General features: G+C 41.2%; 2 protein-coding genes across 5 annotated transcripts; one reads left to right on the forward strand and one right to left on the reverse strand.

The window, feature by feature from the left end:
* The first annotated feature begins 311 nt into the window (after window positions 1-311).
* On the forward strand, window positions 312-16,335 carry rab3ip (RAB3A interacting protein (rabin3)). 4 transcript variants are annotated; one of them, XM_070854134.1, is made up of 14 exons: window positions 312-412; window positions 4,326-4,457; window positions 6,012-6,128; window positions 6,388-6,554; window positions 6,999-7,170; window positions 7,565-7,660; window positions 9,836-9,913; window positions 11,029-11,232; window positions 11,350-11,478; window positions 12,466-12,578; window positions 12,689-12,712; window positions 13,040-13,139; window positions 14,041-14,110; window positions 14,316-16,335. In XM_070854134.1, the coding sequence occupies exons 3-14, from the start codon at window positions 6,039-6,041 to the stop codon at window positions 14,396-14,398; spliced, it is 1,326 nt and encodes a 441-aa protein (XP_070710235.1). In that variant the 5' UTR covers window positions 312-412; window positions 4,326-4,457; window positions 6,012-6,038; the 3' UTR covers window positions 14,399-16,335. The 4 variants fall into 4 exon arrangements, with proteins under 4 accessions (XP_070710235.1, XP_070710237.1, XP_070710238.1 ...); XM_070854136.1 differs by having other exon boundaries at window positions 7,580-7,660; XM_070854135.1 differs by lacking the exon at window positions 312-412 and adding an exon at window positions 3,413-3,602.
* Window positions 16,336-16,433: 98 nt separating this feature from the next.
* On the reverse strand, window positions 16,434-27,530 carry tmem19 (transmembrane protein 19). The gene is made up of 8 exons (XM_070854175.1): window positions 27,268-27,530; window positions 25,480-25,625; window positions 25,063-25,176; window positions 21,854-21,991; window positions 21,707-21,783; window positions 21,399-21,576; window positions 18,746-18,955; window positions 16,434-17,723 (listed from the first exon to the last, which is right to left on the reverse strand). The coding sequence occupies exons 2-8, from the start codon at window positions 25,607-25,609 to the stop codon at window positions 17,563-17,565; spliced, it is 1,008 nt and encodes a 335-aa protein (XP_070710276.1). The 5' UTR covers window positions 25,610-25,625; window positions 27,268-27,530; the 3' UTR covers window positions 16,434-17,562.
* Between the last annotated feature and the right edge of the window lie 399 nt (window positions 27,531-27,929).

Raw genomic sequence — 27,929 nt, forward strand, 5'->3', positions numbered from 1 at the left:
CTCATATTTCTGTTTACATTTTATACATACTAATCTGACTCCTTTATATTAAAACCCTGTACATGTTCATAAATACATACAAGGAAGCACCTCTAAAATACCCCTCTTATCTATAATACTCGTCATATTTTCTGGATAGGAGCCTGTGTTTTATTTACAGACATTCTAATAATCTAATAATCAGGCCTAATTTTTATTTTCATAATGAAATCAACAATCATTTGACAGCATAAAAAGAAGGTGGTGATGAAGGCGTAGTTTCCCAGTGGTCCCTGAAAGCCGCACCTCCCAGTTGGAGTAACCTGCTCCAGTCTGCGTCAACAACCGCACCGGTGTGTCCGTGCGTCTGTTTCACCGGTGGGTCGGCACGTCACCGACAGGAGGACCGGGCTGCTGTCCACACACGGGTCCGGTGAGTCCACAGCTGGCGGGTTAATAGCTGTTACTATTATTCTTGGCTGAGTTAAAGCAACTCGCTCATCCCGCAAGCTAGCTTGGCTTCACGCAAACACACCATTAACGTTGAGTTAAATGCGCCCATTGTCGGACACTGAACCGTCCGTCGCACTGTTTATCCCCCTTTTCTCGCTTGCAAGCTAACACATACTGTAACTGCAAATGTTTACGCATACTTACGGCTATTATAATCATATTTATCCACGGCACATCTCCGCATTTTGGGTCATATTAGTGGAATTAGCCAGCCGTGGCCGGGCTTTGTGCGGTGGCCGATAATGGAAGCAGGAGTCCCCCTCCTCCTCAGTAGTCCCCCCTGCATGCAAATAACGGACATATATGTGTTAATATTTTGGAAGATGCGTTGTTTTTGTGTTTGCTTTGACATCATCGGTCGCTTTATTTGTCTTTCTGACACAACTGCCACAGCTAATGTTAAAAGCATCGCCTCTGAATGAACCTGATGTTATTTTACGTTAGCTAACGCACCGTTCGCTCCACATCGCACCGAAACCCAAGCAAAGAAGCTGCTTTCATGCATCTTTCATGCGTACAGTGTCACATGAGACCCGTTAGCTTTTTTTTTTTTTTTACCATTAGCCGCCTGTTCAGTGGTTGTTAGCATGTTAGCACCGCTTGCTAAGATTTCACACATGCTAGCCGCGGCTAACCCGATGCTAGCTAGCTGTCACAGCGCCCCGAAACAGGTGCATTCATGCTCAAAAACGCAGCCTGTCCACAATGTTTGAGTCATATGAGCACTCGAGGTTTGACTTCAGCCTGTTAGCATTCAAACAAGACTATAATCACTTTCAGCAGGCTGTGCGTCCAGCTAGCGTTTTAGCTGGAAATCATGTGAACCAGACAGAGAGGCTGTTGTCAGAGCAAACTGAGTTACGTTTGTTGCGAACGCTGCAGTTCATGTTTTGAGCTCAGAGTCATATTAGAAATAAACATCAAGTGTCTTTAATCCTCCTGCAGACGGGACTGGGGTGACATGTTGAAGCCATCACCACGATATGAGTGCAGATAATTGTATATATCGCGATATCACGGTGTGGTCAGTGCGGTCCATTTGTAATCAGGCTACAGTTTGTGCAGAATAACAGTGAAAATGTGAAGTATTTAATCTAGGAAGCAACTAACGACTACTTTCATTAGTGAATAATGATATTATATCTGTTTTTGTTGATAAACTGATTATTTGTTTGGTCTGCAACTGTGCTGGATGAATGTAGTATTTGGTATTCTTTAGAACTTATTTTTACTATAGGAACCTGTGTTTGCAGGCAATTCTAATGTTAATTAATGTTAATGTTGAAAAAGTCTTTTATTATGATATTTAAACATTTATGGTTGTACATTATTTGGATGTTTTCTCTAAAATGTCTGTCTTATCAATTTCTTAATAGTCTGCAAAAACCCCATAAGTTTCAGCATTTTGCATTTAGTCAAGTACAATTTACTTGAGGATTTCAATTTTACGCTACTTTACTCTTCTACCTGACTAGATTTTAGAAGCCAGTGTTGTGCTTTTTATGAGTCTGAAATGAGATATTCTGCATAATCTGTACCTTTGGCACTTTAAGTATGTTTGATGCTCATACTTCTGTGGTCCTGCTACTTTTACTTTAGTAAATGATCTTCCCCTAACCCTAACCCTGATAAAATGACAAATTTTAAAGAAGAGTATATGACAAGAGTCCAAGGTTTAGTCTTTTCATTACAGTCAACTAATCATTTTAGCTGTATTTGAATAAACTGTTTGGTAACAAAACATCATATTATATAAACACTTCACATGTTTTCAGAAAATCTTCATTTGCATAGTAACTTAAGCTGTCAGATAAATGTAGTAGAGGTTAAAAGTACAATATTTCCCTCAGTCATTTCTTTTCATATAAACCTCCACTGATGACAGCAAATGCAGCGAGAGAGAGAGAGATTGAGAACGAGAAACAACCACAGTCTGGGCTCAGACCGGGAATGTTTAACCCCAAATTAAAGTTTCATCACTTATGAGTGAAAACTCCTCGGTTATATACATTAGTATGTGACCAGTAAATGTATGGCCTGTACAAACCGTTACTGTTTAAACCCTGTAAATACACGGGATGAGCCTTTATCAGGCGGCAGGAGTAACCAGATCCATCCCCAGCATCGCTCAGCGTGTCGGGTTACCACGGGTTCTCCAGGACTGGTCTCCATGGAGATGGAGAGAGAGAGAGAGAGGAGGGATTGGTTGGTTTGATGCGGGTGGGATTTCACCTGGGTTTGACTGACAGGTGCGATGCTGACACCTGTGTGTGTGTGTGTGTGTGTGTGTGTGTGTGTGTGTGTGTGTGTGTGTGTGTGTGTGTGTGTGTGTGTGTGTGTGTGTGTGTGTGTGTGTGTGTGTGTGTGTGTGTGTGTGTGTGTTCATCATGTGTAACACAGAACACACACCGGCTTTGTATATCTGGTAATGTTCTTGGTACTGATTCAAAAACAATACTTTTCTGATATCTAAAATTATGATTTAAATCAGAAATTATTTAAACAAAAGGTATCACATCTGCAAAATGCAGCTCTACAGCTGCAGGCATTATGAAATATTACATTTTCAAACCGGACTTTTGCCCATAACCCACTGTATTAGAGAGGCTGCTGTTCAGCTGCCGACTCAGAAATCTCTGACTGTCCTTGAATGCACCGGCAGTCCCTGCTATCAGCTGCATTTCCACACAAACACAATGAAACTTTGACCAAAACAAGGAGGAGACCAAATGTTCATTGTGATGGATTAATGACTTTAGGATTGACTGAAGTCTTAGGATTGTTTCACAGATAACTGATGTGTGACACTTGACTGAGGAGGGACTAAATCTATAATCACTTTTTATTGGTTGAAACTTTTATACAGGCACATTTTTTAACATAATGATACAGATGCTGACCTTGTTCTTCATCTAGACCTTTGAATAGTTAAAATAGCCTTCTTTCGTGAGTCACATCATCCTTATTTATCTCCAATTTGTCTTCAAGTTGCTGAGTTTAGCTTTTGTATATATGCTCAATGGGGGACACTCCCACTTAATACACACCAGGCTGAGCCGGTGAGACCGGTAAGCTGTTAAAACACCCAGCTGAGGAAGGCAAGACAAAAGGTAGGTTAACAACACTTGGATTATTTTAAGAACATGAACATGATTGGATGGCGATAATAGAGGATCTCTGGTATGAAAATAGACTTGAAGCTTTGTTGTCCGTCTCAGTCAAATCGAGAGCAGCTGTCAGTCACTCCAGCTGTGAACTTCCTGTTTCTGTGCGTCCGTCTGCTGGAGTTTGACCCAGAGAGTAAAGCCAGAGTCCAGTCTAAATACACTGTATTATAAACCTGTTGGAAGTGGGGAATGGAGTACAAGCTGAGGATGATTATTACACTTTGTAATATATACTTGTACTCACTATTTTCAAATCAGGAGTTTTACTTGTAACTGGGTATTTTTAAATAACAGTATTGCTACTTTCACTTAAGCTAAAGATCTGAATGCTTCTTACACCACTGGAGGTAATGTAGAGGTTAATGTAATCTTCATAGCACGGGCTTGGCCACACCATGCTCTACTTGGTTCATTGTGTTTAATATAAAGCAGCACAATCCTCACAGTGGAGAAGCAGACAGGGAATATTTTCTGTCAATTAGTCAACTTGTCTTTTAAACGTATTTCAGTTTATTGTAGTTTTTAATTGGCCCAATATTAGGCATTTTTGTCTTATTCTTTGTGTATTTCACTCATTTTTTGTGAATAAAATCATGATAAGTGAATGAATAATGGTATCTATATCTAGTAGAAAATAAAGGAGCTCTGTGTCTCTCCCTCTCTCAGGTGAAGGACAGCGTTGACCTGTCGCCTGTCAGTCTGTTTGCTGAGTCACTCGTTCACCTGTAGACCGTCCTGTTGTCCTGACTGCACACCTCCATCGATCCTCCCAGCTCCCCCATCCACAGCTGCACTATGGTACAATGAACACATACAACACACACACTTTCAGAGAATCACTTTGAGGTACTGAACATCTTTTAGTTTATGAAGCAGCGTCTAAGTCTTAGTGCTAATGCTTTGGAATTTTAATATTAGATCGATTAGACTCTCATCTTTTCAGTCATTGTTGTCATTTTCAGAATGAACATTTGATTTAAAAAAAACTTTCAGCACAACGCAACCTTCAACTGAAACCTTTAAAACATCCACTTTCAAAACAGTCTAGTTGTCTAACAATGTCATAAATCCTTAAAAAGTTGATGTCCAAATTCTTTGGAATGGTCTAAACATGAAAAGCAGTGCAGTTGCTTTAACCTTAAAGCTCTGTTTGGGCTCCTGCAGCCTCTTTAACAGCTTAAAAAACATATTTCAGATTGTTTTATCACCTTTATTCTTCATGACTTCACCACATTTCAGACTCCAGCTCTGAAACGTGATTACATACAATGCATTTACTGCACAAAAGCCCAAATGAACAATAGCTTATGACTACTTAGTGAAAACAACATTGATAAATAGGCCATCTGATTAAAAAACACAGTGAATTACTCAAAATTTGAATTTCATTAATACGACTGTAGCCGTGTGCATTGTGTTGTCCGTCTTTGCAAGGATTTACTTGATGCTAATAGAATGATGTTGAAACCAAGCGTTGAATTTCTCACAGCTTCTTGTGGAGACCAGTCACATGGCTCCTACATTTCAGCAGAGGGCAGTCGCAGCTCTCCATGTAGTCAACAGTTAATCTCATCATGACTTCAACAGCAATGCAGGACTGTAATCGTCCTTTTCATCTAGCTTGAAGGCAGTGTTGAGTAACTGCCGGGTCTGTTATATCATTCACCGTACTTGGATGACCATGACACTCTGCTGGTTGAATCAAGAGCACAAAAAACGCTGAGCTTAAAAAAAAAATCTGCTTTATTGAGAAAACATTGTTTTTCCCCCCAGATTTTGTACAACACGCCTTACCTTACCTTCATCAAAGCACATAAAAATACAGAGACCAGTAATGAACTGAAGTATTGCATGTGTGAATCCAAAGGTCTGCCATAAATATTTAAGTTGGGGAACCAAAGTCTGTGTGTAAGAAATATGCATTTACATATACACAGTAATATGATCTGTGGTGATTTGTCTGAAACTAAAATCAAATTAGTTATAAATGCTGGTTATTAGGTTGCTGTGTAGTTTGGTTAGATTATTTGGGAGACTTCTATATTTCTGTGCTGAGGACTGTTACTGAGAAACTTTTGAAATGCAAACTTGCAGTGAGAAAAACACTTTGCAGTGTTCTTCTCCTTGATGTTTCAAGCGACTGAATGCTGATTTGTTATTACCACAGCAACAAACAAAGCTCTGAGGCCTTTTGTTCGGCCCGTCAATCAGATTCTCCCCGTGTAGTTGCATTAAAACAAGACCGCAAGCAGCTTTCAGCCTCGTGTGACTCACTGTTGTGAACGTTGGAAGTCAGAATTCATTTAGTAAACACAGTGCAGCATCGCTAACGGCTCTGTGTGCTGTCTGCAGAGTGTATGATGTCCGAGAGCAGCTGCTATGGCCTGCAGCAGCGGTCAGACCAATGCCGAAACTCTGGAGGGGTTCCATGAGGTGAACTTGGCCTCACCCACCACACCTGACCTTCAGGTAGGTCCAATGTCTACACTTAAACTCACCTGCATCTTTCTTTGATAGAGGTTTGGCTGTTTCCTTGTGATGGCTGTCTTGGTAACAGCTGTTTAAGTTTGTGTGGGATTTTATCCCAGGTAGTCACAGAGTGTTGTATGATGGTCCTCCAACAGGACTCCCTACAGGAGCTTTAGATGAAAGTCTTACTCTGGCTGTCCCATATTTCGCCCCGATAATGTTCAGTGGCTGTATTGGTTCCCTGTGTGTCCTCCTGCAGAATCAAGCGGAGCAGCGGGCCCCTGCCCGTCACAGCACCCCACCCACATCCCTGTACCGCACCCACTCTCTGGGAGCGCCCCCTCCTGGCCTCCCCACGTCCCTGCGGGCCGACCAGCTCCCCACGCAGCCGGTTTACTCCACTCCACGGCACAGCCACAATGGAAGGTGAAGAAAATACTGAGGCTGAATCCAAACGTCTATAGAGGATTTGCTGCTTTTTTGTTGTACATATTCTTAATACAATTATATCCAATTTTTTTTTTTTTTTTTACATATTTGTAATATTTTAATGAATATATTTAAGTATTTCTTGAAAGTTTTCACACAAACATTTAAAAAACATTTGTAGTGTCACCTTTTTTCAAAATGTTCTTTTATTTCATAGACTGAATGACCAATGAAGTAATCGAAAAGAAAAAAAAAACCAATCAGATTAGCTGTCGATGAAAATAATAAAGATCAGCTGTAGTGGCAGAATACTGACTAAACCAGATGGATCTTTGCATGTGAAAATACAGCAGCCAGATTGAAAGTGTGAAAGAACACGCACTCCAAAGACGGCTATAATCCTTAACTGGCCACTGTTGTTTCCATGGTTACGCTGCACAGTGTGCCAGGTCAGGACGGGGAGTCAGCCGAGGGCATCTTCCTGTCTGGAGAGGAGGGGGAGGAGTGCAGCGCTTTGAGCGACAGTCTGTCACGGCTGCGCAGCCCGTCTGTGATGGAGGTCCGAGAGAAAGGATACGAGAGGTTGAAGGAGGAGCTGGCCAAGGCTCAGAGGGTAAGATACGGACGGACGGACGGACGGACGGACGCAGACGTGGACAATGCCTTAAAATAGAATTGAGTGTGTGTGTGTGTGCGTGTGTGTGTGTGTGTGTGTTTAAGACCTTACTGCATCTCTCCATATCGCTCATTACTTAGATGAACATCATGTAATATTCTGTATTTTATTTAAATGCTTTTCTCATTATCCTTTGCATATTTGTTTTTATATAAGATGGCAACGATGGTTTAAACCTCAAACATATTTCACTAATTATTATTTCTTCATCTCTTTTGTTTGTTGATGCCACGCTATCATTTTACTTTCATGTGTTCATTTGACGGTTGTTTTTGTGTTGTGTTGTTTTTCTGTTTTTGTGTGTGTGCGTTTGTGTGTGGGTGTGTGTAAGGATCTGCTGTTAAAGGATGAGGAGTGTGAGAGGTTGTCTAAAGTCAGAGACCAGCTTGGCCAGGAGCTGGAGGAGCTCACCGCCAGTCTCTTCCAGGTCGGTCCGCCTCCCCCTCGTCTGTCCGTGTCCTCTGCTTCCTGCTACCTGTTTCCTGTTTCCTTTCCTCCTGAGGCAGTAGCCAGACAGAAACTGGACAGAAAAAAAAGAAAATGATTGGTGCCAAAGAGTAGAGAGCAACAAATCCTGTGTCAGAAATGTGAAACATGACGGCTTGATCATGTCCACAGATCATTTCATTGTGAAATCTAAGCCTTGCAGCTATCAAGCCTGTCAGATCCTTTTTCTTGATCCTCCATCAAGATGCTGAAAAAGAGATAACCGTGGCTGTTTGTCCAGAGGCCTGGAGCAGGGGTTGGCTCCTTTCCATTTCTTGCCTCGTTCAGCTCTCACTTGACTGAATCTCTGTTGTTTGGAGTTTAGTTTCAGTCTGATGTTGCTGTTCATATATTCAGATATTTTGTTTGCTGATCACTTTACAGCTATATAGCTTTATATATTAATTATTACAACAGTATATTTACTTATCCACAGATTATTTCCGGTTTTTGTCATGCGTATTATTTAGCATTACACTCCTATAACTGACTCGTGATGAACAGTTTAAAAAAAGCCATAGTCTTTTTTTCCCATCCACCAATCCCTTATCTTCCGCTTATCCGGGGTCAGGTCATGGTGGCAACAGATCAAGCAGGGCTCTCCAGACGTCGTTCTCCCAAGCAACGCTTTCCAGCTCCTCGTGGGGAATCCCGGGGCGTTCCCAGGCCAGATTAAATATATAATCCCTCCAGTGAGTTCTGGGTCTGCCCTGGGGTCTCCTCCCGGTGGGACGTGCCCGGTAAATCTCCAAAGGGAAGGCACCCAGAAGGCATCCTGACCAGATACCTGAACCACCTCAACTGGCTCCTTTCGATGTGAAGGAGCAGCGGCTCTACTCCGAGCCCCTCCCGGATGTCTGAGCTCCTCACCCTATCTTTAAGGCTGAGCCCAGACACCCTACAGAGGAAACTAATTTTAGTGGCTTGTATCCGCGATCTCGTTCTTTCGGTCATCTCCCAGAGCTCATGACCATGGGTGAGGGTTGGAACGTAGATCGTCTGGTAAATCGATAGCTTTGCCGCCTGGCTCAGCTCCCTCTTCACCACAACAGACCGGTACAGCGCAGACATTACTGCTGACGCTGCACCAATCAGTCTGTCCATCTCGCGCTCCATTTTACCCTCACTCTTGAGCAAGACCCTGAGATACTTAAACTCCCCCACTTGAGGCAGCAACTTGCTCCCAACCCGGATCCACTGTTTTCTTGTAGTGAACCATGGCCTCAGATTTAGAGGTGCTGACCTCAATCCCGACTGCTCTTTTTTATCAGACGGGACTCGGCTCCCTAAAGGCTCTTTTACTACTTTTAAAACAACGCATGGAAACACTAGGAAATGGAAAATCTAGAGCTGCAACAGTTAGTCAATTGAACGAAAATTAATCCGCTAATAATAATCAATCAATCAATACTTTCACTAATTTTCAAACAACTGTTATTGGACAGCCAAAACTAGATTATTGACAACATGATGTGACACGTGGTATTTTGACCATTTTATGATCTTATCGAGATCAAACCATTAATCGATACAGTAACTGTCAACCTTTCAGATGGACTCACTCACTGGGTCTGTTATCTCTGCACATTTGTTCAAGCCCTCACAGCTGCATTTAGGCTCTGGTCGTGTTGGATGACATCACCAACAGCAGATACACGCAGAGGTGCTGATTGGCTCAGATTTGTTTCCAACCGGGGAAACATTTTTTCATGACTACAGACATTTTTTTCTTGCTGTTCAATGTTCGAGCTCGTGAAGCAGAGTGAATCTGTCCGGCTGGCCTTCACAACATGTTCCTTTCCTCTTCACATTCCTCCTCCTTGGTCTTGTCTCTCTCTCGCCTTTTTCCAATAGAAGGTGATGGGACTGTGTGTGTGTGTGTGGGAGAGAGAGAGAGTATACATGTGTACATATGTATACATGTATGCCGCAAAACCTTTCTTTTACTGATGTGTTTTTACAGTATTTATTTTAGAGTGAGCTCTTCCTGTTTAATAGGCATTGAGCTTGTGTATATGCTTCTTCACTATCAGAATAAAAACTAAATCCTAGCACATATTGTGAGTGAAGAAAATATCCAAAATTGTCTAATTGTGTGTCTGTGTGTGTTTTTCAGGAGGCGCATAAAATGGTCAGAGAAGCCAACGTCAAGCAGGCAAATGCTGAAAAACAGCTGAAAGAAGCTCTGGGCAAGGTGACAACACTGAACGATCACACTGACATGATATCAGACTTGAGAGGAGCATTTTCAAATTACAGTTGAGGACTGAAAAATATCAATATTTCTGATGTTTTTAAGTTTTCTTCAGCATCAAAGTCATCCAGTGGTTGTTACCTGTACGTCCACTGGTTCACTGCAACAGTTCTGCATTAATGGAAGCAGTTTGTCTAAATGTATACAAATTTAGGCTAAAAAAGGGCTGATGAGAAAACACTAGTAGCTGACATTACAATAACACATTTAATGAGCCTTTACAGTTTTGTTCTTCTAATGGCTTTAATCACTTTAATTACTTCAGTCCTCATATAGGCCAATATGTTGGTGTTAACATCTTTCAGATGTTTGACCCCCTCCATTTCACACAAAAGTTAAATTTTACACTCAGGTGATTAAAACTGTAGATGAAGAAGCAAATCACAGGAGGACAAGCAGAAAAACAGCAAGTGAAAAAAATCACCAAAATAAATGTATATGCAAATTAAAATAGAACTGTAGGTAAATTGACTCAGCAGAATCATTTTTTAGACTGACCTTGTGTGCAGATGCAGATGATGTGCCCACCACATTATTCTTTTTTGGAGCAGAGAAAAGGGAGCAATGCAGCAGTAATGATTCTGTCAGAACCAACAGCTTTTGGAAGTCACATGTTAATATTCTAATGCTGCATTTCCCAAGACTGGGTGACATTGCAGAAATCTGTGTTTTTCCTTGCATGCGAGTCACATGAAAGGAAAGGGTAGTTATAAGGGGAATTGGAGACAGTAAGAGCTAGCAGCATCATCACACTCTTATCTCCAAGGAGGGTAGGCTTTTTCTTTGCTCAGTGTCCAAAGCTTCATAAATCCCTCTGAGGAAGCAGAGTTTTTACTCTTACATCAGCTTTCAGCGCGACTTCCTAATAGTGATTTGACATGCTACATAAATACGAAGCTCTCCTAAGTATCAGTGGGGATAGGAGTCATTTCCTAGGATAAGAAAGCTGATAAAATGCCTTCACTTCTAGGCCACCACCTTGAGAATTTGTGGCCAGTAAGGACTGAGTTTATACTCTGAATACTTTCCCTGCACCATCATCTGTTCCTCTTCAGATTGATGTCCTCCAGGCGGAGGTCCAGGCCCTGAAGACACTAGTGCTCTCCTCCCCCACATCCCCCCTGGGTGAACTCCCCCCTTCAGGAGCGAAGACTCCCTTCAGGAAGGGCCACAGCAGAAATAAGAGCACCTCCTCCGCCGTCCTGGGGACACAGCCCGACCCGTCGGCCACACAGCCCATCATACGGGAGTGCAGAGAGGTGGGCCTTTTTATTTAACACCAAATATTATACTGGTAATATTCTGTAGGTACGTCCAAAACGCTGGTTGGATCCACTGGTGAAACGGCCCTGAAAGGTGTGTTGTGGGACCTGTAGGTGGACAGTCAGCTGTTCAGCGATTTCAAGGCGTGGAAGGAGGAGCCGACGCTCGACCGGGGCTGCTGCTTCCTGGAGAGAGTTTACCGTGAGGACATCTACCCCTGCCTCACTTTCAGCAAGAGCGAGGTACAGAAACTTAAACTTCCCTTAAAGGTGGCGAGCGTAACACCTTCGGCATATCGCTAGTAAAACTGCAGGATTTTCATGCATGCTGACATCACTTATATAATATTACTTATGCAGCAGTTGGGAACGGGAATTTCATAAATGCTAGCGTTACTATTATTAAATTTTCTCACTACGTTTAAAGTGCACTTTGTGTAGACTGAGTTGGACACTTGGTGTCATCTAAGAGGATCCAATTGCAGACCTCACGTCTGGGGACTTGAGGTTTATGAGCTAATGGGAAGAGAGTAGGGCTGCATACATCAGGAGTGTCACTTCTCCACAAAAGTATAAAAGCAAATATGATGCTACTTCGACGCTTTATTTAAGCCCTTTGAACTCCTATTGGCTCTCAATGAGAGGGTAAAGATGGAACTTTATATAGTGTTTTATGAAGACATTTGTTACCTTTTTTGTGATGCTAACCTTTTGTTTTTATCCTGAGCATAGAGTGAAAAAATCTTTATATTTATTAGTCTTTGTTTGATGGTTATGTTTAGATGGTTATGTTACATAATTCACTAAAATGAAACAATGACTAAACACACAAGAAAGTTTTATGATGTGAAATTTTATGCTACAACCTTTTTCCAATGGTTAACATCAGTGTTCGCTTCACCAGGTTGGTTTTTTAGGTTATTTAGTATTTCTTTCACACCTTTTCTTCCCTTTTGCTGCAACTAAGCAGGAAAAATAAAGAAGGAATTTTGTATTAAAAAACGAGATTTGGTCCACATTGCTTACACTGAAAACACGTTAAGGAGCCATATTTTAATGTCCAAATTGAACAGGAGGAATTGTACAGCAAGCAAAACCTGTTTCAGTGTACACATATAAAGCTGATTACTGTTTAAAGACAGCACACGATGGAAAGGTTGACAACTAGTCAAGTCTGTTTCCCTCCACTGTCATTTAATGTGCTTCACTGTCGTGTCTCCTCTCCCTCAGCTGGGTTCGGCCATCTTGGAAGCCGTGGAGCAGAACACGCTCAGCGTGGAGCCGGTCGGTTTCCAGCCGCTGCCTGTGGTCAAAGCCTCGGCGGTGGAGTGCGGAGGACCAAAGTGAGAGCGCGCACACACTCAGACGCTCGTAAAAACTCTTTCTCCTCCTCATCAAGCTTTTTCACTCTTTCATCGTCATCTTTCCATCTTCCCTCAATTTCCTCTTCTAGTGGGCGAAGGGCTGAGCTCGTCACGTAAGTGTGGTTCTTCTCTCGCTCTCTCTGTCCCCCCCCCTCCCCATCAGCACTTTTTAATCTCTCTTCATTTGCCCCCTTTGCCCTGCCTGGCTCTTCCAAACACTCCTGCTAACTCATAAATTTGCTTCCTTCAGTCCCGCCTTCCGTCCAGGTTTATCAAAGCGATCCCGAAGCGACGAACCTTGATAAATGTTTAACAGTCATCCCTCTCCTTCCTTCCTTCCCTCCTTCCTTTATTGCTTCCTTGCTTCCTTGATTCTTTGTATTAGTCCTGTATAGTTTTTGTATAACCCCTAAATGATTTCATGTCTGTGTCTCTGATAGAAAATGTGCCCTGAGCGGTCAGACCAAAACCTGTAAGCACAGAATCAAGTTTGGAGATTCGTCCAACTATTACTACGTGTCTCCCTACTGTAGATATAGAGTGAGTACGAACACACGCACACAGACTGTAAATGTTAACTAAAGATTTGCTAACATACTTTCAGTATCACCGCAGTCATGTTGAACACGTCTTACTGTGACATCTGCTGGACAAAAAGCTACACTGCAGTTCTTCAGCAAAAACTAGAGATGAGATTTTAACCATCAGTGTTAATATCAGTACTGACCGAGGTACCAGACCAGCTTTCTCCTTTGTCAGGCAATTAGAAATGTACCCCAGAAATCCTTTCATGAAATAAAGAGATTACCTTAAACTAAATGCTTTAGGGCCAAAGTCCAAACTGCATTCTCAGAAAGGTACATTTCTAAATATTGCAGGTTGCATTTGTAGATGAACCTGTCAGGATACATTCCCAGTCTCCCATCCCAACACACACACACACACACACATACACTTGTGAATCCCTTGTGGAATGCAGCCACTGGCAATGAAATTTAGTGAGGTAAATGCAGAATTAAAAAAAAAAAAAAAAAGACAACTATAAACAATTTTGATTTCAAGAAGTATATATCATTGGTTATAACTCTAACACTAAGGGAGAGGCTCAGCTTTTTTTCAAGGCTGTCATGTTAAATGTAAGCAGGGACTGGTGGCTATGATCATTCTGCACAAAAATACATTTTACATTTCAGATTAAGTCAATGGGAAACTTCAGCAGTCTGAGTTGGCTAAATCGAGTGGATATCCTCTTTATTTCTGTTTTCTTGATGAGCTCTGTTAGTTCTCATCCTCAAATCCAAATTCACACTTGTACAGTAAGGATCATCTGTCTGCCAGTTCTGTGAGCTTCGTGTAGTGATCAGTGACAAACATCTGTTTGTTTGCAGCGTTTTCCTAGAAATTACAACACTTTCTGTTTGTCCCTCGGCCTTTTTCTTAGATCACAGCAGTGTGTAATTTCTTCACCTACATTCGCTACATCCACCAAGGGCTGGTCAAGCAGCAGGATGGTGAGACACACACACACACACACACACACACACCTTGTTTCTGATGACAGAAAGTTTAGGAGTCACCTAATACTAATAATAATATAGCTTTTATCGTTTAAAGTCAGTGGAATCTAAGTCACTGTTGACGTATTTGATCATAAAGTGTGGTTAGACCATGTGACCATCATGTGACCCGCTGGCGTTCCCCTGCTGTGTGTTTCAGCGGAGCAGATGTTCTGGGAGGTGATGCAGCTCCGCAGGGAAATGTCCTTCGCCAAGCTTGGCTACTACAAAGACCAGCTGTGACTGACGGACAGCCCCGCATGCCCTCCAATCACAGTGGACTCTGCCCTGAAAACCCGCCTTCCCCCCGGTCCTGGTTTTCCTCCTCTTACCCCCCCGCCACCCGCCCCCCTTTGTGTGAGTGTGATTTTTGTGTGTGAAAGAGAATAACTGTGGTTGTTTTCAATCATCACAAAAAAGACTCAACAGACCACTGACGTCACAGTCTTTGTCGTTACTGATCTGGAGTTTTGGTGGATTTCTTTTGAAATATACTTTGCCTCACTGAAACATGCATCACTCCAATATATGAAGACAACTGGCATGAAAAGACAAGTTAAAACTGAAAAAATGTTGGTATTTACAGCCATCTGAGGAGCTTTGACCTTTTGCTTTTTTGTCTCCTCAAATTAATAAGAATAAATATTTCCTCAATTACAAGTAAAGAATTTCCTGGATGATGATGATTGAGAATCAGAGCCACCACGAAGAGGGACATATCTGAGATTTAATGTGCTTTACGTGGCTTATGAGCAAATGCATTGTAATTGTACAAGAACATTTCAAAATATTTAAAGAAAAAGCTGTAATATTTGAGGGAAACTGTCGTAATATTAGATACTTATTTTAACAGGTGGGAGCAGTCTGGAACACATTAGGACTGTTGAACATAAATAATATCTTTATCCTCAAGATGTTATGGCTTTTTCTTGTAGAATTACACATGTTCATGACTCAAATTAGTTTTTTGTTTTTGTAAAATATTGACTTTTTTTCTCAAACATTAACGTTTTGCTCTCATTCTTGGAAATAATTACATTTTCATAACATTCTGATTTCTTTTTCATAAAAAAAAACCCAAAACTATTTTAGAAATCTCAGATACTCCCTAACAGTGGCCCTGTTGCTTGGTCTCTGAAGTAACAAAAACTTGCTTAAATTCCTCAGTAAAGGGAAAAAAAAAAGCATCTGGTATTCTGTATTTACGTTTCACATCTGGAGGTAGGTTGTGCTGAATCTTTGTTCTGAAATGCAATGACCAAACAATCAATTATTGTTTACAAAAACAAGCGTATGAGCATATATTTAATTTTAGTTTATTTAGAATATGATGAAGTTTTTTCCACAATTTTAGGCAAAGATAATCAGAAGTACAAACTTTACTCTAAAGCCTCCTTTGGACTGGATTTAATTCTCAAGGGGGGGTGGGGTTAGCTTTTTGAATGTGCTCTAGTAATTTCTTCACCTTTTGTCACATTGGCACCAGTAAAAGTATGCTGAATTAGCTATTAGCAGCTCCTGTTTGCAGTGCATCTGTGGATGAACAGACAACTATCACTGGATCACTTTGATGCTGAAGAAAACTTAATAATGTGGTGATTCTCAGGCAAAAACTGATGATTAAATTACTTAGGAGCACAGTGGTCCCACCTCCCCTTATGGTGTTAATCCTGTCTGAGTGGAACCTAAAACTGTCTTTTCAGCATTATAAAGCTCTGTAAGCTGGAAACTTTATTTATATAGTTTATGGTGCTTATTTTGTTGTGGGTTGTTGTCAGGCTTTGGTGAAGATTCATGAGAGTTGGGTTAAAGGAAAAAATAGAATGTCATGTCAACACATTTCAGGAAATAAGCTGGTATGTTGTTCTGACATCTTTAGATACTGACCAACAAAGTGGGGGGAATTATCCTTTAACAGCTCCTGGTGTTTTCAGCCTGCTGTATTTAATCAATCAGGAAATGTGTAGATAGTAAGCTGAGTGTGTGTGTGTGTGAATGCGGTGTGTTTGTATGCCTGGTGTTGTGTAAACTGTATATGTTAATTTAAACCTGACTCCATTCCTCTCTAGCTCTCTCTCTCCCATTCTAAGTCAATGTCACTCTCCCGGTTTGGTTTAGTGCCTTTTCTCTCAGACACTCTGAAATAAAAACAGTAATACCTCTGGAAACCCGCCGCTCTCCGTGGAGTCTTTCCCACCTCACACGCTGTAATGAGACCACGTCAAAGGTCCCAACAGTCAGATATAAAACACGTACACTCTACAACGCTGCATCAGGTTAGTTTTACTGATTCACTTCAATTTGACAAACAAAACACACTTTTTACTGAATCGTATCACCAGTTCATTAACACATCCATCAGTAATAGCTGTTGAATGATACTGTGAAGAATCTGAAAGCATCAGACAATGAATTAGTGTATTAAAGGTGCAGTGTGTAGGACTGAGTGACCTGCAGTGGTGAGGTTGCAGATTGCAACTAAGTAAATACCCCTCGCTTCACCCCTCACTTTCCAAGCGTGTAGGAGAAAGTAGTTCTATTAGTTAAATTCATGTCATTTCAACGTTTGTCCCCCCTGAGCTACTGTAGAAACATGGCAGTGTAACTTAGACTCTGTGGAAGAAGGACCTGCTCTCTATATAGTTATGACGTACTCCTTGTCAACCAGCGAAAACAACTATTAGAACCGTACTGAAGAAATAATAAATACATTTCATTTCTGCCAATAAATCCCTCTAAATCCTACACACTGCGTAGTATGACACCAGAAATCTGCCTTTTAGACTGAAAACAAACAGTCAATCAATCAATCAAAATTACAAAAGACACTGAACTTTTTTTTGCTTAATTAAGAGGCACAGTTTAGGTTTAGAATCTTTTGAATGGTGGAGCCGTTCTCATTATGTTTACACTCATTTAGTGCAATAAATGAAATGCATGAATGCCAATTAAACAACTTTAAATATTCTAATATGAAATAATATCAATACAGTGCTGCTATTAACTCCAAATTATTGTTATTATTAACAGGCTCTGGACAGAGAACATGTAAAAGCCTACAACCTACAAAGGAGCAACACACCCAGACTGACACAAAACAACTTTTTGTGGTTGTTTTACGTCTCTTCAGTTATTTTGCATTCCTTTGTGGCTGATTTTCATCCATCAGCTACACAGCGATGACTGAATTGTAGGACATTGTGGAGGTGATGCATGAAACACTGCTCTTCAAAAAGGTTCAGTCAGTGTTTATTGTCCTGTGTACGTGTGTGTGTGTGTGTGTGTGTGTGTGTGTGTGTGTGTCAATTGTTAGTGTGATTGCGTCTGTGCCCCGTAATGGCCGAGGGATTACTCAAATGTCTTAGAAATCAGCAGTCACGCTCTCTGGTCCCATGTTGTTAATGTGTCTATCGTGGCCACAGCCCCCACGCCAGCCCAGGTAGGATGAGTGCGACGAGGACCGAGGAGAACAGGTTGACTGCGTTGTTGTCTAAGATGGGTTTCCCACAGATCCACTGGGTGGTGGCCGACTCGTAACTCACGACCTTCCCGATGCTCGAGTCATAGCCTTACAGACAGACAGACAGACAGACAGACAGACAGACAGGGGGAGAGGAGTGTTTTTTCAAGTAATAACTTAAAACGCAAAAATACCCATCAAGGTGATGTCTTCATGTCTTGCCAATTATTTTTCTGTCAACACCATTCACCATTCTTTAACTAAAGGACACTCGTCCTAGCAACATTACTAGACCTTTCAAAAGCACAGGAACATTGCAGTAAGATGTTTCGGACACACCGTATGACCTCCCTGAACAAGCTTTGGACCTAGTTGGGAACCAATGTGAAGACATAAAAACGTTAAGGCCACCAGGAGAGTGAGACCTGAAAACCTCAGCAAATGTGCTGTTAGAGGTAGGCATTGCTCTTCTCTCCTGAGTCCTGGTGTTCGCCTTTATTTGTTTTGGAAAATTGGCATTAATTGCCATTAAAAGTATACTGGATTAGCTATTAGCAGCTCCAGCAGTTTGCAGTATGACTCATCTGTATGGTGATTTGAGCACAAGGCCAATATGACGGTTATTTTCATCACATTTAGCTACAGTCTAACACCCAAACATATACAATTTTAAAGAGAAAAGCAGCTAATTATAACAACATTTGGGAAGATGGGACCAAGCATTTGGTATTTTTGGTTAATAAATTATTTTATAATTATTAAAATGGCTACCTTACTTTGCTGTCTATTGATTAATCGATTCAGATGTGATTCTGTGCGTGAAAAAGATTCCCTCTAACATAGTTTTATGCCACTGCTAGTTAAGTTTGCAGTGTGTTAGTTTGCCATGTTACTGGCCGCATCATGGGTCTGCTTTTTAATGAAACACTTGGTGGTTCTGTGTGATGGTTAACTGACTATCTTTGGGTTTTTGACAAAACAAGCAATATAAAGACTTCAACTTGAGCTGTAGGGGGAAAAATGGACATTTTATAGACCAAAAATAATCTGCAGATTCACTGTGTTGATAATCATTAATTACAGGGCTACACATCATTCACTCTGATGTTTTCATCATCTGCTGCGACTACCTGAGTATTGCATGTGAGCTCCAAGGAAAGAGTCCAGCATCGACCCCAGCAGGCCGGCCACTCCGGCGTACACCATGATTGGCCACTGGGGGTCCGCCAGGTGCAGGTCGCTGACGAATAGGAGCTGCGTCGTAAAGTAAGCCACGCCCACCGCAAACCCACCGAGAAAGCTGGCAACCAATCCGATGGTAGTAACTCCACCGTTTGTTCCTGGAAGGTGAAAGCAGAGAAAAATTAAAGTAGGTCCAAAAAAGGCACCAGTGTGATGAGCGTATAGCACATTTACAGTTTGTTAACCAAGTAAAACAAGGTAGATCTAAGGGCCCGACTCAACACAAAGAACCTAATGAATTCTTGAACTTTTGCCTCCTATCTGCATCATTTTATACATTCAGCCTTTCACAAGGAGGTAAGAGCTTCACTGTGAAAGACGGTCTCTATTTGCATCCATGTATAGTAGCTTTAGGCCAATTGACTGCATCACCAGCTCGGAAAACAAATCAATGTTTTCCATCAAATCATCACCAAACAGTAGAACAAACCGCACAGTTTGGACGGGTGTTTTTTTGAGGAAAAGCAAGAAACACGAGGAAGGAGGAACTGTATCTAACAAATGGGCAGTCACATGTGGGAATATTTCAGTAACCGTTAAACCACACCACTTATGTTGGGAGTATCAGTCATCAGCACCTGAGGTGTGTGCTGTTCTTAAGTACAATTCTAAGGTACTGCCACTTTCTACTTCACCTCTACAACATATATTGCACAACTTTAGTTTGCTAAGACTTCTGCACACAAAACATATGAAGAGTACAGCTGAAAATGACAAGTCCATGAATCAATTGATTATATTTGTCATGTAAAAAACATTTCATCCTTCCAGCTTCACAACTGTACAGATGTTTTTCCTTCTAACGTAAAACAGCATTCTGAAGGTGTCATTTTGAGCTCTGTGTCGTTGAGACAGGACTTCACTATTTTCAGAATCCAAACCCTAACACTATTCAACCATCAATGGAGAAAATGATCAGTAGATTAAAATAATGATCATTAGTTGCAGTTAAATATACAAAATAGTAATAGAGCCTCTAAGCTAATGCTGCCTACTACCTACTCAAACAGTATGGACTGCATACTGCCTGCTAAACAGTATGTCATTACCAGCACACTGTTCACACCGAAGTATGCTCCAGCAATACGTCTTCTCTGCATTCCATGACTATTAACGGCAACATCATGGTCCGAGCTACAGTCGAATGAAAATTGTTTTTCAGCAAGACCTCTTCCACTCAATACAATATTTTCCAGTATTATTTTATGGTAAACACTAATTATCAAATATGTCAAGTGTCAACTTTTCTACAGTGCATTATATATGTGATTTTTTCCTTTTAAATATATATTAATGTCCTGCAGGGTCTTGAGTAGCTGCTGCTTCACATTCACTCGTCAATAGTGATGTGCGGATTGCAGTCATATGCATGGGCATTGCATCCGGGTCGGTTCATAGAACACTCTGGTTGATAGCGGATGGGGTGTGAGTGTGTTGAATAGTACATAATTAATGAGGAAAATATTAAATACCTGCAGCGATCCCCCACATTAGACACAATACCCTTATTAATAAAGCTGCTGTGTGCATTTACGCATGAAGCACCCCAGCTTAACATGACTGACTAATTAAATCTCCAGACACCTGGACATGATCGGTTAGGCTCTATTGTTAATCATCTGTGTTCTTCTGCACATCCAACAGGTCACGCACACAGTCTGGGCTCGTACAGTGAGATTGTTTGCAGTAAAGCAGCCGTGGAAGCGTACTTAAGCTTGCGACACTACTCGCCATCATTCTGAATTATTGTATCCAGCCATGCCTCTCAGCAGCCACACTGTGCTGCTACAACCGCCTGCATCGCAGTAAGTCCAGTGAGCTCATGGTGCATTCTTAGAAAATACTGATCATCCAGGAATTTCTCTTCCACACAAAATAGTCACATATTATGTAGCTGAAGTGCACCCCGTCATCAATTGACCTTGGTATGAATAGTACGATAGTATGCGAGTCCGACCACAGCCTATGTGAGTGTGGAAGTTGTTCCAGGGAGCTGATCGGTTCCAGCCTCCACGAGGGAAGGTTTTAACAGCTCATTTTCTCCTGCAGGCTCTCCTCTCTCCTCTTCCAACCAAAATGTCTTTGTGCAAACTGAGATTTGCTTACTGATCTGCCAGCCCACATTTGATAGGGGTGAGTAGAATTTGTGTTCAACTTTTCTTGTTTCTTGGTCAGGAGTTCGGTTAGTGATCTGTCTTTGGGTTTCTTTGATTTGAGTAGAACCATTTAGGTTGCTTGTACTTTTTTGCTTTTGTTAATTGTTTTGCTGTCAGCTCACCCTGAAGCTGCAAAACTTGAATAAATGTTAAAAGGCCTTTTACTCATGTTGCTCCGGTCTTGCCCCTTGGCCGGGTTGTAATGCCACAACTGTGCGGCTGCATGAGATCAAAGCCTTGTTTTTCACGAATAATCTAAGATGCATTTGCAGCAGAACAGAAAAAAAGAGGAGTAAAAAGCCTTTTGTCTCGGGCTCAACAAAGCCAGAGTGAGAGTGGTAGCAGAATTCCCCCCCCACCCCTGAGACTGTGTTTGGTTTCTCACCTGCCGGCACTTCCTCCCAAGTGGTGATGAGTTTAGGCTGTGATTGGCTGAGGACAGGCCCCACTTCTGATGCCCAGGTGTCCCCAGTGCTGCATGCAAGTGCGCCCAGTAGGGAGAGGCACATCCAGGAGGCGGAGTACTGTTTCCCAAAGTCAATGGGGATCTCACCTGGACCCACCTGAAACACAACCGCATCATAAAGTAGGAGAACTAAACACGGCTTGACTGATCTGCACATTTTGAATCCATTTTGAGTATTAGCAGGAGTTTATATGTAACTTCAGTTGCTTTGTACAGATATGGTTTACCTCTATCATATAAAGCAGAGCCAGCTCTGTGGGAACTCCTCCATTACAGAAGACCTGAACCCAGTTCCTCTGGCCCCCTAACACAAACACAATTGTTAATACATTTAAATTCACATTTAGGTCAAGCTTCACCTTTGCGTCCCTCACCTTCTTTGTAGTCAGCGTCTATTTTCTTCTTCTGAGCTCCTCCCCAGCGGGTCAGTCTGGAGGAGGTGATGAAGAAGGCCAGCAGAGAGGAGAAGAAGCTATAGTTGGCCATTGTCAGCATAAATCCTACCAGGAGAGCTGAGAAAGACACAGTTCATGTCAGAGAAACGGTTTTCCTCACAGCTTATTTAGCTGCTTTAAAGCAGAGCTGGTGTTATTCTAGTTTTTTCAAACCCCATGTGCAGATTTCAGTGTTAGTTTGTCTCTTAGTTTCTCCTCAGAAACACCTCACAAATATGTAGTGAACAGCAAACAAACAGGAGGAAACTGCATCTGTTGGGGACTATTTTCACTGGTGAATTGTGTTTTTAATAGAGTAGTTTTTGGATAACAGTGAGCTCCGTGGCACAGAGGATGGGGATGTTTGGTAGTTTAGGAATTTGTACTTTAGGTTTCACTTGTTAGAAGGCAACATCCACGACCTTGAACCTTTTAAATATCTGCAAACACAGTAACATCCTTCAGCAGTTTAACAAATCAAACAGGCAACAGTTTTCTCATGTGTTGAGAAATTGCTTGCTTCCGTTTGACGTCATCTACTCCTCTTTAAAAACATTTGTTTTTATGAATATCAAATTGATTACATTGGGCTATTTGGGCAACAAAGATGTCTTCTGTACTTGTCAACTCTCAGGAATTAATGTCACCCAAGAAGGAAAGCATAATGGTTAAGTCACATTTCAGTCACATTTCAGTCACATCAGTAAGAAAAGATAAATGGAATTTAAAATTTATGTCTTTTGATGATCAGTTTTACTCGAAAATGTGACCATTAAACACACATTTCTCAAAATTCTCTGTAAAAACTTTGCTTCGTGTTAACATGGAGAAACGGTCACATAATTCTGCTTGACAGGGTGTGGCTTAAGTGGTTTTCTTTCCAATTTCAATGGGTAATAATAATTAAAGCTGCAAGCACCGCTTGGTGCTCGGGCCCTAATTATTCTTTTGGTCGACTTCTTATAACATTTGTGCAGTTTCCTTTGATGAGCTGATTTCTCCTGTAGTATCTGGTATGTGCATTTAGTGGGTATGATATATGGTTGTGTTTACTTGGTGTATGTTCCTTCTCTGTAAATTATTATCTGAAGAAAACCAGACCTTGGAAAAGCATGACCTGACCTTTGCCCCTCATCTGGACACAGGAAGATGGGGATGATTATGTTGCATTCCTTTGCCTTTAAACAATGACTAGAGTTATAATATAGATGGAAACCAGATGTTGAGATAGGTGGTTAAGGTGGGAAGACGAGGACAGAGACGGCAGATTCGGCTGGGGGTTACGCTGTCTGTACCTAGAATTGGCTTAGCGTCTTCCCAGGCTTCCATGGTGCCTGTTAGACAACTGATCTTTTGTAATAAACCTATTTTTATGCAACAAGTCGCTGTCAGCGGACGTTTTCCTTTCATCATCTGCACATCATCGGTACTTGAGGAGACACAACACTCCTAACATACCTCCTCACAGCAGGTTTACGTGTGAAGCCTGCACACACTGACCACCCCAATGTTGTGTCTAGGGCAGCATGGTGGTGCTGTGGTCAGCACTGTTGCCTCACAGCAAGAAGGTTCCAGGTTTGAATCCCGGTTTGAACCTGGAATCTTTCTGTGTGGAGTTTGCATGTTCTCCCCATGCTAGCGTGGGTTATAAAATGTAACATTTTCCAAACTTTCAAGATTTTGTCCAAACCCGGCAATTACAAAATTTGAATTACATTCAGGTTTATTTCCACATATTTATGGATGAGGACTAATTATTGAGTTTTTTGGGTTCAATATTTCCAAATCTCTTACTTATGTGGTTTTATAATGTATCTTAAGGCTCTCCCCTGTTAGAATTGTTTAAATTGTTTTACTCTTATCTTATCATAGCTTTTACATTTTGAAGACACTTGCAAATACGTCACATGAAATGGGGATATTTTGGGTTAAAACCTTGAGTAGCCGCTCAGGCGCACTTCTCCTGTTTCTGGCCCAAACATGGTGTCACCATTAGTGCATGCTCCCATCACCCACTAGTTTGGGAATGTGACTAAGTGAGCTAATGAGGCATTCCACCCAATGTGACTCAGTATCAGGTCCAAGAGAGACTTCTTTTGTTAGAGCTGTGGTTTTGACTGTGAGAAATGTAGGTTTTCTCGGAATTGTGGAAAGATTGAAATAAAGATTTAGTATTGACAATTTGATAGAAATAATTTCATTCTCATGTCCAGTTACTGATAAGAGGGTTATCTTACATGAGACTATCACGGGGTGACTGCTACTTTTTTGCCAGCAAATTAAGCGAAATACAAATCTTTATCCAGTCATGAACGTGAACTTTGAAAACAATTTTCTGTCCAAAACCACTGGATTTTAAAATCTCTTTGCTGTTCAGAGTTGCGTTTCAGCTTTAGGAGATGTGTGCTGTGGCCTTAAAGGGTAAATTTGTTCATTTTAAGCCTGTGCCATATTTTGGCTTCAAAATGACTGGAAGGTACAAAAAGTTTTGGAATTGGTCCAGTGGATCTCCTCAGCCAGCAGCTATGAAATGGGCTGCAATGACTGTAGTGTAATCCTTTTGGGCAACCACTTGTGACAAAATATGTCCGCTAAAAGTGCTCGTTCTTGCCACTGACGGCTTCAGATTGTTATTCTAAGTGTTTGATAACGTCATGGAGAGGATCTATGAAGAGATACACCTGTAAGATCCTTTTTGTTCAACCAGAAACAGCCGTTAATACCGCTCTCTTCAAAGCCACCACACTCCACTGACAAAACCAGTGAATGCAGAAGTTACTGGTCTACCGCTGACTCGATTGGTTAGTTTGTTTGTGTTAGGTTCGAGACGGTTGCATTTCTTGTCTCAGTAGCTATGTATATAATTATTTTCGCCATGAATATTGAGCATTTTTGGCACAAACACCTTTTTTTCAGGTGACTTAAGTATGACGTATAATATAAGTATAATATAATAAATATAATGCAAGTGTTGAGGCTGAACCAAACCCGTGAAGTTGGGAGCCGGAAAAAAACAAAACCATGAGATAAAAAGGGGCTGAAATGCTCCATAGAACTGTGGGAACTGTGGCACAATTTTCTGTGGGCTCATCACTACAAGCCACCCATTGTAAATACACAAATATCATACTGAATGACAAAATACTCACCACCCAGGGCTCCTGAGCGATCCAGACTGCGTCTCTTCAGCGCTCTGATTGTCAGCACAAGGGGAACCAAGATGGAGAACAACCATCGCCACGGTGACACAGGCTGCAGTGTGCCTGTAAACACGATCACTGTAACATGTTTCCATCTGAAACGGCTCTGGTGGTTTTCCACATTTTATGAATGATAGGATGGTACAAAACATCTTCAGTTCAGACTCCAGTGAAGACTGAAGAATGTATGGCTGTATTCAGAGAAGAGCACATGATTTCATTTGACTCTGTGAGTACATGTTTCAAAAATAATTAAAAGAAAATGGCCAAGTATCTGCAGAAAGGCTGAAATCCAAACTTAAAAACTATAGAGTAAACATTGCTTGGACTTAAGAGAGAGAAGGTTTTACAAAAGAGGAAACTTACCAGAGTAGGTGCTGATGATGAGGGAGGTGATCCAGAAAAAGAGGGAGAGCGCCAAAGTGGCACACAGCACAATCATATCAGTCATCATCTTGATATAGTCCTTCATCAGCACATCATTCTCAGAGACCATGATGACAGACAAACAGCTGCAGGACAGGACACAGGGCCAGCTACATCAGTGAATGTGTGTGTATGTTTGGATGTTACATTGCTGTTACAATTAAAATGGTAAATGGTCTGTCTTTATGTAGCAACTTTCTAGTCATTTCGACAACTCAAAGCACTTTTACATTACGTCCTCATCCACCCATTCACACATCATTCATACAGGAGGAATCTAAGTTGGAGGAGACTATTGTTTCACACAACCGCCGATCTTCTGACTGATGGACGACCAACTCTACCTCTGAGCCACAGACGCCCTTTAAGAGAAATTCTGGTATCTGTGTGCATCATTTCTATTGGCCATGATTCATTTTTACATCTTTGTGTTGACATTGGGGCCACAATGGCAGGTGATCAGATCAGCCTGCGGGTTGACCGGGAAGTGGATCCACCATGTTACACAGCTGTCTGTGTTTACTTGTGTCTGGACTTAAAAACAAGTGTCAAGGAAGCTGTACGAAGCACAGGATCCTTGTCCTCGTTCACATTGTTTTTGCTGGGGCTCAGATTACTCTAACCACCCCAAAATCATGGTAATCAATAAAATGATATCATGGCTAATACAAACAATAGTCAAATGCAGCAACAAATACAAAAATGTTCCTTAAACATCTCAAGAACATGATAACAACATTTTTATCTGGCAAATCCAGACAACTGAATGTTAAATCAAGTGGATATTTTACAGTTACAGAGTTTTCAGCTCAAAAAACTCCCTCTTTTTACAACCATCCTTTCACCACTGATCAACAAGGAAACACTGTCTGTGGAAACACAAAGAAGGAAGTGAAACTACTGAAGACACCCATTTTATCTGATTAAGCATGGCATCCGTATCAAATGAACTACAGAATGTACACTGTTGCCCATAAAGTTGGAATAATTGTTCAATACCCCCAATTTTGTTAAAGCCAGAATACACAGTTTGCAAAGGTTAATTGTGGTTTAAGTGTCACTGCGATATGTTTGGAAGAGTTTGATCAATAAAGTTGAGAAGATATACACTTTATTTATCAAGAATAAATCACATTGTCACAATCCTTTCATGAGAAGAGGTAAAAAAACATTTTATTCCAACTTTATGGGCAACAGTGAATATTATATTTGCACAGAACAAGGCCTGTGTATTTTGTCTCCTATCCCTTACTGTACATTAAAAGTGTATTAGAAAGAGATATACTGCAGTATTACATTTGACAATCACAGACTATTGCAGTAGACAAAACTACTTCTAAGGCATTCTTATTCTTAAACTTCCTTAAAGGGTCACTGTAAAAAACAGAAAGTGTGACTATGACTATCACTGGGAGAGCGACCATGTATAGCTGTACAACCATGCTGCTCTGGTGATACGATGGTTCAATGCTGGTGCACGCAGCAAAGACTCCTTTAAGGTGGAAATGATTGAATGGATTATGCTGAAATATGAGTGATACTAATGATAAAACACTAAGTTAACGCTAAAAGGTCAAACATTCCTGCACATCCGATTAGCTCGAGTTGACGGTGCCTGGTAAATGTGCCGTTTAGAGATATTATAAGTAACGTGTTCAGTTGACGTTATATTTTCTATTTCAAAAGAGGTGACTTGATAAAATACCTGCTTTAGGTTAGTGAACTCACCGGTGATCTTCGGAGTCATAGTGAACGAGGTAAGAAGTCTCTTTTAACTTACTTGGACAGCTAGCATAAATTAGCTAAATTCAATATTTTATTTCAAATTCTGACGAATGTGCGCTATCTTTGTCTACTCAAGAGCGAGTTAAAGGAAGCTGCTTTTCCCTAACAATTACATTAAGTAATACATATCTTAAACAGTAGGAAGATAATAACACGAGGTCATTTCATTTAGTAACGTTACGCCGAGTGTCCGAGTAAAACACTGAGGGAGGAAAGCCCGACGCGTTCAGGGTTACTGGAGTTAACTTCCGCAAACAGACGTTGGCCGTTCTTAAAGGGGCAGTATCCGGAATTAAAATCACTCACATGCAGGAAATGACAAGTTTCACTCCGCACGTTTAATAACTGTAATAGTGTTTTTGAGAGGTTATATTCATAACTTTGGCTTGAGACATCCATGAATTTTGGACGGGTTTTTGCAGCAGAGTCTAAATCCTACAATACCCATGAGTCTTGCCTGCCGTTGCTATGGGGATGGGGATGGAGAAGAGGCCAGTTAGAGGCACAAATCAGTGTCCTATAGCTGGAGACACACTACAAGATTATTTTTTGCCAGATTTTACCCACGACTCCCAGTTGGGCAAAGTCTGCACTAGTTGGGGACA

This window comes from Pempheris klunzingeri, chromosome 22 (genome assembly GCF_042242105.1).
Source record: "Pempheris klunzingeri isolate RE-2024b chromosome 22, fPemKlu1.hap1, whole genome shotgun sequence".
NCBI lineage: Eukaryota > Metazoa > Chordata > Actinopteri > Acropomatiformes > Pempheridae > Pempheris > Pempheris klunzingeri.

Coding starts and splice junctions, on each gene's coding strand:
- rab3ip (XM_070854134.1), top strand. CDS start 6,039: ATGGCCTGCAGCAGCGGTCAGACCAATGCCGAAACTCTGGAGGGGTTC. Junction 9,914..11,028: donor TGAAAGAAGCTCTGGGCAAG/GTGACAACACTG, acceptor GTTCCTCTTCAG/ATTGATGTCCTCCAGGCGGA. Junction 12,713..13,039: donor CGAAGGGCTGAGCTCGTCAC/GTAAGTGTGGTT, acceptor TGTCTCTGATAG/AAAATGTGCCCTGAGCGGTC.
- tmem19 (XM_070854175.1), bottom strand. CDS start 25,609: ATGGTCTCTGAGAATGATGTGCTGATGAAGGACTATATCAAGATGATG. Junction 21,992..25,062: donor TCGCTCAGGAGCCCTGGGTG/GTGAGTATTTTG, acceptor TGTCTTTCTCAG/CTCTCCTGGTAGGATTTATG. Junction 21,784..21,853: donor AGACGCTGACTACAAAGAAG/GTGAGGGACGCA, acceptor TGTTTGTGTTAG/GGGGCCAGAGGAACTGGGTT.